General features: G+C 54.3%; 1 protein-coding gene across 7 annotated transcripts in view; it reads right to left on the bottom strand.

Moving 5' to 3' along the window:
- Positions 1–4,604: 4,604 nt before the first annotated feature.
- Positions 4,605–11,896, bottom strand: part of PAX5 (paired box 5) — a 202,929-nt gene continuing 195,637 nt past the window's right edge. For 3 of the 7 annotated variants that reach the window (XM_004372255.2, XM_012554348.2, XM_012554351.2), the window contains 2 exons: positions 10,424–10,510; positions 4,605–5,056 (listed from right to left, as the gene is read on the bottom strand). In XM_004372255.2, the coding sequence (XP_004372312.1) occupies positions 4,980–5,056; positions 10,424–10,510 (164 nt within the window). In that variant the 3' untranslated portion in view covers positions 4,605–4,979. The remainder of the gene's footprint in view (positions 5,057–10,423; positions 10,511–11,896) is intronic. The other 4 variants (XM_023727504.1, XM_012554349.2, XM_012554347.2 and 1 more) reach the window with 3 other exon arrangements.

Here is an 11,896-nt window from a genome sequence, read left to right as displayed (position 1 = left end):
CAAGCGGCTGTTTAGGAGACATTGTAGGCTGTTAGGAGAGGGGGTGGGCAAGGGCTCACTGCAGTCCTCTGCGGCTGGCCCCCTGGGACCTGGCCGCCACTCTGGAGGTGCAGCTGGGAGCTGACAGTGGGGACGTGTGGATCAACACCGTGGCTCCTGTATGAATATGCAAGAGGGAATCCTGAGATCCAGCAACAACAGCGGACAAGGGGCTGAAGCGGCTGCCGGGAGGTGGGGCAGACTGTGGGCTAGGAGTCATGGCCTGAACTGTCCAACTTTCCAATAATGTATTTTATTACCTTTTTAAAATGCACTTGCCTTGGACCTTTCCGAGGCCAAAGGAACTAGAGGAATATATTCCCCAGGCGTGCTGGTGTACATGCCTGGAAGCCATCCGAGCCAGGCTCCTAGGTGGGTGACAGGGCCAGGGCCACGGGGCTGGCCTCTATGGAAGGTAGGACGTGGATGACCGTGGAGCTGGGATCCACCCACACCTATCTGGGCCTGATCTCTCCAGGGGCCTGGACTTTTCTCTACTGTCCTGGGCAGCTGTATCTCAGATACATCTTGTTTCCAGGTATTTGTTGGGAGTGCTTGCTTTGTTTTTAAGATTTGCTCCCTATAGCTTGATGCTAAATTCTAGCTGAAATGTCATCCAGAGAGGGGGGTGGGGCTGGAACCACAGGCTGCCAAAGGCAGGGCAGTGGCACTGGGATGTGAATTCTCATAAAGGGATTTCACCCATCAGTGCCCTGTGGGCCACATCTGGGGCTCTTCCCTGTACACGTGAAAAGGCCCCCAGCATTTCCCTTCCCTTAAAAGCCAACGGCTCCCCCTACTCCACCACATCTGATGCTCTATCCCACCCCACTTTTAAAGCCCAAACCACCTGCAGAGCCCAAGACAGGGATGAGAAGGCAGCAGGGACCTGGGTTTGCCCATTTCTGCCACTGACTTGCTGGTCAACCCGAGGCACATCTCTCCCTACTCTGACTCCCTCTCCTCCAGCACCATAGCGAAGGACAGGAGGAGAAGAAGAAAGGGGGTATTGGGCCAAGATCGGGGTGCAAGCCAGCAGCCAGTTAAATCTGGCTGACAGACATATTTTGGCAGAGCATTTAAAATCTTCTCACTTTTGACTGCCGTTCAGTGGGGCAACCACTTTCAGACTCAGTTGAAAAGCGATGCCACCTGCCTGTGAGCAGTCAGCTCAGGGCCCTAGAGATTGGAATCTGTGTTTCCCAGGCCTGTGTGCCCCTCATGCCCTGGCTTGGGCATGCCTGCTTCTCACAGCAGGAAGGACATGGGAGCCCTGGGCCCCAGGAGTCAGAGCTGGGGCTGCATTCAGGTCCCTCACAATTGAGGCATGACCTTGGACAAGCCCCAAATCATCTGTGAGCACAGCAGGGAATGAACCTGGAGGAATCCTCAGAAGGACTAGTGTGAATTTGGGCTAAGACTCAGCAAGTTTCCATGTTAATAGGAATCCAGTTGGACCAGCAATGCCACCAAGCCTCAGGCCTCTCCTTCAGGCCAGCCTCTGGCTCCCTGTTCTTTTCTTCCTCAGTATGGGTCTGAGAGGTTTCTAGGGGACTGGGGGTGTCTCTAAACCATACACTCCCACAGCAGAAGCATGATTCTGTGGAGAGAAAATGGGGCCCGGAGATCTGAGAATTCATTTCACCTTTGTCTTGCTATGTGAGCCCTGAACCTCAATTTCTCCATCTGTAAAATGGGAACGTGATCTTTGCCCCACAGGATAGTCGAGGATTGTAAAGCACCGTACAAACATCAGTTATTAAAGGGCCAACCCTAACTAAGGCGCCTGGGGAAAAAGATATTGGGTTTGATATGTTATCAAGTTTTTCTAGGTTGGAGCTAGACTAATGATTTGAAAAATTTTCATAAAATTCACAATGTCCTTTTCAAAAAGCCAGAGCTGGGATACAGAACTGAAGGCCCATGGAGGAATGCCCCAGGCCTCCTGCCATGATGCTGGTGAAAGCCCTGGTTTGTGTGTTCCATTCAGAATTCTCTGGCAGCTACTCAACGGCTTGTGTCCTTTGGAACCCTCCTCACCAGCTCCCAGCCAGTTCCACCAGGCGGTATGGGAACTCTGAATTGGTGAGAGCAGGTGTGTGTGTGTGTGTGTGTGTGTGTGTGTGTGTGTAACACGTGTGTGCATCTGTGTGCTCTTGTGCTTCTGCCTGGCAGCCCAGGAATTGAGTGGTTGTCTAATAAATACAAATCCAATCTGAGGACCAGCAAAGCCTCAGGTGAGAGAGCAAAGGCATGAAGGGAGCTCATTACGGGGGCAAGAAGAGGAACGGGTGGAGGGGCCGCTGTGGGGCCACATGGGCTTTGCAAGGAAGGATGGTACGTCTTAGGCAGCTGGCTCAGGAAAGGCTGACCTTCTCCCTCCCAGCCTGAAACCACCAGGTGGGGCCAGGATCCAAAGATGTGGGAGCAATCATCCCAGAAGAAGGGTAGGCAGAGGGCAGGGGACCAAAAGGACTGTGCTACAGACCCCCAACCCCACCACTTCCTGCAGAAGAGAGGGAGGGAGAAAGAGACGGGCCAGAAAACATACCTTCTCCTACCTTGCTTGGTGGCTACCTGGCAGGTGGAGACCGGAGCGGTTCATCACAGCTCCTGGAGATAGGCTTTGGCCCCAGCTACCTCCCTTCCTTGCCCAGCAAGCCCCTGGGAGGTGAGAGTGTGGCTGCATGCTCGCTGGGCTCCACCTCTGGACGGGGTGACTGGGTTTCCTCGGCAATTCTAACAGCCCCAGGAGGCCAGTCTGGGCCAGTGGACCCAGAACCATCTTTTGCTGCCCTCACTGTCAATCTCCCACCCAAGGGATGTGAGGTGGATAGATGCGGGTGGCAGGGATCACCATGTGCCGGGGGCCAGGGGGCCCGGGTCTCTGTTCCAACTAGTAGCGGTGTTGGGGGGCAAAGCACTTGGTGGGGGGCACAGGTCTCACTATATGGCCCCAGGCTTCCCCAAGCAGGGCCTCATTTTTTCCTGAGGGGAGCTAGACCAGGTCTTCTTCAAGGCCCCTCTGACTCCACTCCCTTAGCTGTTTTTGTTTCTCACTTGGTCCAAGTAATGGTAGGACACAGGTACCCACCCTCATATGCTCACAGGTGGAGGCCTGCCCCCAGGCTCTGTCACAGCCTCAGCTCCTGAGAGGGAGGAAGGGAGGGAGGGAGGGAGGAGAGAGCTGTCAGGTAACCCTGCTGTACCAGGGCATCCGAGGCACAGAGAAGTGCAGGGCCTTGTCTGAGGTCCCACAGCAAGGCAGAGGTGCAGCCAGGACAAGACCTCTGCACTAGTTCTCTGCCAATCTGGTGACGTGCAGACACTGGGGGCACTGTCACACAAGACTACAAAGTCCACTGTCATTGCTATAATTCGGACATTTCTCAGGTTTGGACAGCGCCGGCTCTGAGTTGGCAAGAGAGACTGTGCAAAGAATCGAGGCCCCAGAAGAGGAGATGGTGGCCCTGGCACTGCCGCATCAAAACCACTCGTGGCTCACACAGCAGTTCCTCAGGCACACTGCTCGCCCTGCCCCTCTCCCTGGAGGCCTTCTCTCCCGCAAAGCCTCCCGTGTGGCTTTTTCTGACCACTCCAGCCACACTGAGTTCTCCAAGCTCCCTCTCTGAGCTCCTGTGGGCTGTGGCCATGGCCCTGACCATCATGGCCCCTTGTACCAACAGGTGGGCACCCACGCGACGAAATTGGCATCTGTGCCCCTCCCCCTCCCTCTCCTCCACTCCCAGCTGCATGCTAAGCTCCATGAGGCTGGGGAGGGGCTCCCCTGAGGGGGTGCTCAGGAAGTCCGGGCTGACTGCTGCAGGGTGCTTGTGGTCCTCGGCGCAGGGGAAAGTCCTTTGAATCCAACATTGTCTACATGGCTGGGACAAGCTCGCCCAGAATCCACTCACTGGGGTCTCGAAGGGTGTATTCCAGTAAAAATTTTATTGTCCATGGAGAGTGTCCAAAGCGATTTGAGCTTGGGCATGCCTCAGAAAGTATGTCCTAGTTCAGTTCAGCGGTTCCAGCGGCTGAGGGGTTGGGGGAGCCTTAGGCCACTCCTTAGCTTGGCCTGGGGACTCCTATGTCCCATCGAACCCTGACATTCAGAGTCTGCAATGCGATAAACACCTTGGATGACATCTTTACTTTAGAACAGTGGCTGAGAAATGCCCTAGACAGTTCTCTTTGGGTCCTTTGATCTGGACAAGATGTTGGCACTGCACCGGGCCCAGGGAATCAGAGGCAAGAAGCCAGACGTCTCCCCAGAGTGTGTTTCTCCTAGGGAGAGGGCCCAGGGGGAGCTGAGAGCACAGCCAGCCCATGCGACTCCTAGTCAAGACATGAGACAAGTAGAGATAAGCAGGAGGCTGAGGCTCTGAGGTCTGCATTTTAGTCTCAAGGATACTCTGAGCCCACCCGATGGGGGCACCCAGGGCACAGGGGACACTCTGTGCACAGGTTCCAGACGATTTGTGACGCATCATGAGCACGGGATGCATAATGGGGTGGGCAGTCTGCTCAGTCGGACCTTCAGGCCCAAAGAAAAGCAAGAAAGTATTTACAGGGGTGCTGCTGAGGCAACAAAAGCAAGCTCTCCTTCCCAGGCCTCGGGTGGGCAGGGCGGCGATGCGCAGGCAGCTGGGGGCTGGCAGGCTGCACTGGGTGGCCGTTGTCTGTTGGTTTGTGGAGACCAGTCGCTGTTGGGAGAATCTCTTCAATTGACTCAGATATGGACAAACGTCCAGAAGTCCAGTGGCCCTACCACAGGACCCCAGAGTCTCTGACAGGAAAAGGGAGAGAGGGAGCTTCAGGCGAGTAGGGGTGGCTGGGGATGGTCTTGCGGTGCCCCTCTGGCTGTCTTCAGTGGGGGCCGGGAGGCTATCACCCTCAATGATATGTGTCATAAGTGCTTGGCGCCTGCCTGTCTCCAAGAGTCAGTGACGGTCGTAGGCAGTAGCAGCTGCAGGTGGGGCAGCTCCTCGGGCAGCGGCGCTGTAATAGTACGGGGAGCCTGGAAGAGACGGAAGGGGGCACCGAGGTTGGAGGGTGCCCAAAGTATCCCCCACATCTGTCCCTTACTCTGCCTCACCCCGTCCAGGCCACAGCCCTCTGTCGCCAAGATCTCTGTCCTAGTCTATTCCCCAAACTGCAAGTCTGACCAGCCGCTACCTGCTCACAAGATTTCAAGGCCTCCTCATCACCTAGAGCTGGCCCTCAGGTCAAATCCTGCCCACCTCTTGTTTTTGTAAATAGTTTTTACCAGAACACAGCCATGCCCATTCATTTACGTATTATCTACGGCTGCTTTCTGCGACAGCAGCAGAGTTTAGTAGTTGTGACAGAGACCATATGGCCCACAAAGCCTAAAAGATTTACTATCTGGCCTTTGACAGAAAAAATTTGCCAGGCCCTAACCTAGAGGATGAAAAGTCCTCACTCATCAGTTTGGCCTGCAGATGTTCTGTGATCTAGCCCCTGCCTACCTCTCTGGATTTACCTCCCACAACAACCACCTCTCCTTCCCATACTCACATACCGCACTTCAGAGAACGGAAACTCTGCAGCTCAGACATAACTACATGATGCTAACAGCAACTGCTGCTGGCTGCGCAATCCCTCTGTGACTGACACGGCTACATCCGCTGCATATATCATCTCATTGAAACCTCAAAACGGCCTTAGTAGGGCAGGTACCATTTTGTAATACTCTCATGCCTCTGCATCTGTCCCCATACTGTGCTTCATGCCTCTGCATCTGTCCCCATACTGTGCTTCCTGCCTGGAACAGCCTTGTCTGTGTCCTCATCCCCTTCCTGTCTATTAGACTTCTAAACCGCCTTCAAGGCCCAGTGCCACCGTTTCTTCCTCCGGAAGCTCCCCTGCCTGTACTCCCCACCTGTGCAGGTTGTATCACATGGACAGTCGCTTCTTTCTGTGATTCCCCCATCCCGAGATGAGAGCCCCACGAAGGCAGCGGCTGGACTCTGCTCTGCTGGATGTTCACTCCTAGCACCCAGCCTGGAGTCTGGCATGTGAAACGTGCTCGGCTGGGGTTGTTGAGTAAATGAACAGCAGCACTGATGCACATTCTCATTCATTCATTCAGTAAATACTGAGCGAGCAAACCATAGTGAAGACCTCCTGCCCGTTCATTTGTTCATTCACCTATTGGGTGCAGGGCTGGGCAACAGTGGGGCAAATGTTGGCCTGAAGGGGGTCGGAGCTCTCAGAAAAGAGCTCTGGGGAAGGCAAGATTATTCTGGCAGGGGCAGGCTTCCTAGAAGATGTAACACTGGGCTGGGCTTGGAGGACAGAAAGATTTGGATATGGGGAGATTGCGGCCTGTGCGTTGGTGGCAGAAGGGCAGGGTGCAGACTCCCTTCCAATAGCATCTGGACAGTGCTGGTGTGAGGGCCCATGTGCTCAGTGTCGGCTTCCACTGCCTCCAGCCTGCTTTCCCTGACTACATCCTTTGGATAAGGCCCCCAGGAGCTGCCTTATTTCCTAGTCTGTCTTCTTCTGGAAGCGCCTCTGAAACCTATTCAGCATCATAACAACACACAGGTCTCTACTGACAGACAGGTGGTGGCTGCGCATTAAGTGCCTTGGCCAAGAATCAAACCTGGGTCTCCCGCGTGGAAGGTGAGAATTTCACCACTGAACCATCAATGCCCCCACAATCCTATCAGATAGGAACTACTTTTGTTTCCATTTTACAGATGAGGAAACTGAGGCACAGAGAGATTAAGTAACTTATCCAAGGTCATATAGCTAGTATGTAATACAGAGGTGGGATGAGGGGACACACTGCAGCATGTGCCCCCTCCCCTCCAAACCCAGCTCTGATGAACAGATATAACACTCCCTGCCCACCCCTCCTCACAAACGCAGCACGGCCTCCGGCAGCGATGGCAGTAGTGGAGCAGGCAGTGCCCGCCTGTGCTGTTTGGGAAGGCACAGACACCAATCCCATGCCTAAGTATTCCCAGAGACAGATTTTTCTGAAGCCTCTGTCACCTGCCTGGCCGGGAGCATTGACTCAAGAGGCCTGTCAGCCTCCCTCTGCTCGCTCTTCTTTGGGATGGAGACAGCGTCAGGACAGTCCCCCATGGAGCATGTGCAGCGCCAGCCCACAGATAGGCCTGGGGGAGGGGGTGTGTGTGTGAAGGGCCTTCTCTGCAGGCCTGGACACAGCACAAGGGCAGACACAGCCACTGTTCTGGGGAAAACTACACTGGTTGCCCCCACAAATGGCCCCCGGAACAGGAAATGGAAGTGAAGGCTCCACGGAAGTGAAGGTCTCCAGGGTCCCCCGCCCAAGCCGCCTCTGGCTGCTGGCTCTGACTCACTCCCCTCTAGAAACCTAATCTCTGCCAGGCTGTCCAGCGTGAGAACCACCGCTCTCCAGACCCTGGCCCCTCAGTGAAATAAAAAACTCTTGGATTTACCGTGAAAAATGAAAACATCACCTCACAAAGCACTCTATCTTCCTGGCACCCATTAGACCTCCATCTAGAATAAACTTGTCCTTTCTTCTGTCATTTTTCCTCTCTAATTCACATTATCATCAATTTATTTCCTGACACAGTCATTCCAGGCTCCCACTCGCTTGCTAATCTCTTTATAGCGCCACAGCCACGGTGCTCCCATTCTAATCCTAATTGACTGCACTGCCTTTCTTCCCTCCCCCTCCGGCCCAGCCCGGGGGCACCGACAGGATGCTGAGTCATGGGCAGCCCTGGCTGGCAGGCTAGGCACCCTGAGGCAGCTCTCTCGGAGGGGCACAGAGGGGGGAAGTTCTCCCCCTAAACCAGTGTGCAAGGGGTTGTTTTTTCTTCATTAGGTGGCATTGCTGATCCTCCCTGTGTCTATGTCTGTGTAGGAAGCTTCTGGCAGGCGGCTGAAGTGTCAGCAGTGTGGGGAGGGGGTGTGAGAGTGGATGTAAGTGTCTGTGAGGGCATGAGCACATGTGTGTGAGCGTGTGTGAGCGTGTGTGTGTGGGGGGGAGGTCCTCGCCTCATTCCTCAGCTCCCATAGATCTAGCAGGAACACCAAGGAGCCTCAGAACAGGTTTCCACACACCTGGCTGGTGGGTAGGAGTTCCTAGGTGGTGCAGACAGTTAAAGGCTGGGCTGCTAACCAAGAGGTTGGCAGTTCAAAGCCACCAAGAGGTGCCGCAGAATAAAGGTCTGGCAATCTACTTCCAAAAGGACACAGCCATGAAAACCCTATGGAGTGAAGTTCTACTCTGCAACACATGGGGTTGCCATGAGTTGGAATTGACTCTATGGCAACTGGTTTTGGCTGGCTGGGTGGTGCACGTGGTTAATGCTCTCGCTGCTAACTGAGAAGTAGTCAGTTGGAGTCCACCCAGACGCCTCACAGGTAGTCTAGCTTCACCTTTCCCTCCCTATCCCCTTTGGCTCCCAGCTTCCCACAGAGTCAGGTTTAAACTTCTCAGACTGGCATTTGTGCTGTGGCCCCACACTTCACAGACCACCCCACCTCCCACCCCATGCCTTTGCTACACCTGTCTGAGTGGCTCCTTCTTCCCTTTTCTGTCTCTGGAATTCCCAGGCAAATGAGGGCCACTACCAACCTATAAGACACCTCATGCAAATTAGAAAAAGGTGCCCCCTCTGGGTAGCTACAGCCCTGTGCCAAGTCTCCGGGCTTTGTGCCACCTATGGGCTGGATTCCAGCCCTCACTCACCCGCTTTGTACAGTGCACAGTGCTATATGGTGGCTGGGGCAACACCGCCTCCCTGGGGGTCACATCTCCATCAGAAGTCCTTCGTGCCACATCTCCTGTGGGTCTCCCAATCTGAGGCAGATTTTCAGGGAGGAGCCCTAGGCCTAGGCCTCGCCTCCCCCTGCTTCCCCACCTTTCCCTTAACTACCCCCCCTACCCCACCCCCACCACCGCTAGAAGACCCTGGTTCAGAGCCAGCCTTTGCCTCATGTTTGGTGAGACTGACAGCTGGGCCAACTCAGAGCGAGACCTCTCAGGGGGTTTGTTTACGGAAAAACATTGAGGTAATGGAGACCCTAGTTTAATATTTAGAAGTGATTTTTACCAAAACCAAAAAAGAAGTCTGAGAGATCAATCCACAGATCCAGTCCCTAAAGAAGACCACAGATAGTAAGAGGCTAGTCTTTCGAAAGGCTTGAACTCTCCCGGGCACAGAACCCTGGAACACTAATTGGCATTGTTCCTTATTTCATCCACAAGGTAGGCACAACACACCAGGATGCTTTTGGCAGCCTGAGGCCCACGTGAATGGAATGGGGACAGCCAGAAAGGGATGGTGTCCATATGTGTCTGTCCTAACAGCCAATACAGGGTTGGGAAGTAGCCAAGGCTGAGATTCATGGCCTCCTTTACAGACCTACAGCCTAGCAAGTTGAGTTTGAAGATACTAGGTCATTGTTTTTCCCATGAAGCCTATGTTTCTCAGTCCTAAAATAATTAAGGATCCAAGGAATTAACAGTGTCTCACTTAAGTAGAAGCTTGTTAAGATGGACAAACAAACCGGGGTGGTCTCAGAGGGCCCTTCTATGTCTGACTTTTTACCTCGGAAACCTTCAGCTGGAGGGACAAGAGTTGCTACCTGCAGGCTGATTGGCTAGCTCCGTCCCCCAGGTGGTGAGTGACATCTGTGAGCCAGGGCCCTGGTTCACACTCCGGGCCTTCAGCTTCAGCTGGCCCTTCCCAGCAAGTTTCATGTAAATTCCTTCCAACAAAACAAAAGCCTCTCTTTGGCCTTTTTAGAGTCAGGTTGGCCTATTTGGTCTTTGGGGTGGCCCAAGTGTCTTGATGATGTCCCCAGATCACGCTGGCCCCAGCCATGGACCAGCTATGCCCTGAATGTCGTACCTTGGCAGGCCTTCAGCTACAAGACAATCAGTTTGTAAAGGAGCTGGTTCTGGTGGTGTCAGTGGCAGACATTACTAATCAATCACTAGGCCTCAGGTCTTCATCAAGATACCTCTCCAGGCAGCCACTACCAATCAACCTGAGTTGGCCTCTTTGCTACCTCTGATTTAGAGATTTCTCATATGAATACTTAAAGATTTTAAAGAAACACAGGTTACTATTAGGCAGGCACTTTTCCTACCTTCCTCTTTCCCCCTCAGTTTCCTTTTGCTCTCTGTTCCCCTTCTGTTCCATATTCCCTTATCCACCAAAAACAGCTGAGGAGAGACAGGAGCCCCAAGGCGCCCATTACAACCTTCACATTCTATTTGTCTGGGGCCAGCTACCCACCCACCTCAGTGACCAGATGTCAAGATGTCGAGAGACCCTGCCCCAATGAGGGGGCCCAATGAGTGGGCCCAGATGGCCCAGGGGCCACACAGGTCTCCGCCAGTACTCACCAAGCAGCCCCGGGTTGGGGAACCTCCAGGAGTCGTTGTACGTGGAATACTGAGGGTGGCTGTAGGGGCTCCCGGAAAACTCACTCCCTGCATTTCATAGGTGGAGAGAGAAACAGGAACCAAATGTCAAATCAAGTTCTGAAAAGGCCCTGGGTCCCAGCCAGCTTCAGTGCCAATGGCATTAGCCTCTGACATGACCTGCAGGTACTTTCATAACCAAGGAAGGCAAGTCAGGTCCACATCCTTATTAAGTGGACAGCCGTCATTGACATTGTCTGCATTTATCGCAAAAATCTTTTTTTCTTCAGGGAGAGTGAATACCAGCCTCTCACAAGTGTGCTATGGAACTAACATGCCCAGGTGTTCCCTGGGGTTATTGGCCCATTTTACAAGTGAGGGTCTCTCACAGAATGGCCTGGGCATACCTGCCCAAGTCCACAGCCCCAGACTGCTTGGTTCTCAGCCCTGGCTGAGGCCACACCAGGAACCCAGTGTGGATTCAGTCCCACTCCCCATATACCTCCTGAGTTGAAGTCAAAAGTGACCTCAACTCTAGTCTGGCCCCTGAACTGTGGATCCAGGAGAGACTGTTCCAGGGCCCCAGCCCTGTGAGGGAGGTGAGACATAAACCCAGACCCTCTGCCAGGAAGGAGGACGCAGATGGCATTTTGCTGAAATGAAGGGACAAGCAAAGGCTGAGGGAGCACAGAAGAGGGAGTGGTTCCCCTTCCAGCCACTGGAGAAGGGGCTGCTATTGGCCACTCTTGGCATTCTCAGGCAGGGAAGCGTAAGCTGTGCCAGGGTGGGGAAGGGAGCGCCTGGAGGGACTGGAGGCCATTTCATTCTGGCCCAGCTGCCCCTGGAGCCCCGGTGCCTGCATCGGCAGTTCCCTGCGCTCTCGTTGTCAGCCCCACGAAGACCCTCTTGACCACCAAGCAGGTCACAAGGAGTGGGATTTTAAATTCCTACCCTCACTCTGCCTTGGTTCTGGGACTCCCTCAGGGTAGGGTTTGGCCCTGACTCATCTCTAGGTCCCCCAAGGCTTGGCACAGGGTGTGCCCAGTGGAGTCCCTGGAATGGGGCATGGAAAGATGGAAGGTAGCTGGCTATGAGTAGCATTTTAAACCACTGGTTACAGAGCATGTGGGCTCCTCTTTGGCGGGGATGACAGAAGTTAGCCCCACGAGGCCACCCTGGGCCCAAGCATGTCTCCATCGGTTCCCTCCAAGAATGCATATGAAGAGCCAAAGTGGGGCCCCTGGGGCTCTGTGAGGTGGGGCAGGAATAAGAGGCGGGCCTGAGGGGCCACAGCCTCCCTGGGCTCGCAGGCCTCCTCCCCCTCCACACGCAACTACAGGGGGAGCATGAGCGTGCGCATGCGCGCGCGCGCGCGCACACACACGCACACACACGCACACACACGCACGCACGCGCGCACACACACGCACACACACACACACACACACACACACA

Source organism: Trichechus manatus, unplaced genomic scaffold, assembly GCF_000243295.1.
Source record: "Trichechus manatus latirostris isolate Lorelei unplaced genomic scaffold, TriManLat1.0 scaffold00016, whole genome shotgun sequence".
NCBI lineage: Eukaryota > Metazoa > Chordata > Mammalia > Sirenia > Trichechidae > Trichechus > Trichechus manatus.
The sequence above is the reverse complement of the archived record's forward strand: the minus strand, read 5'-3'. Positions and strand labels throughout refer to the sequence as shown.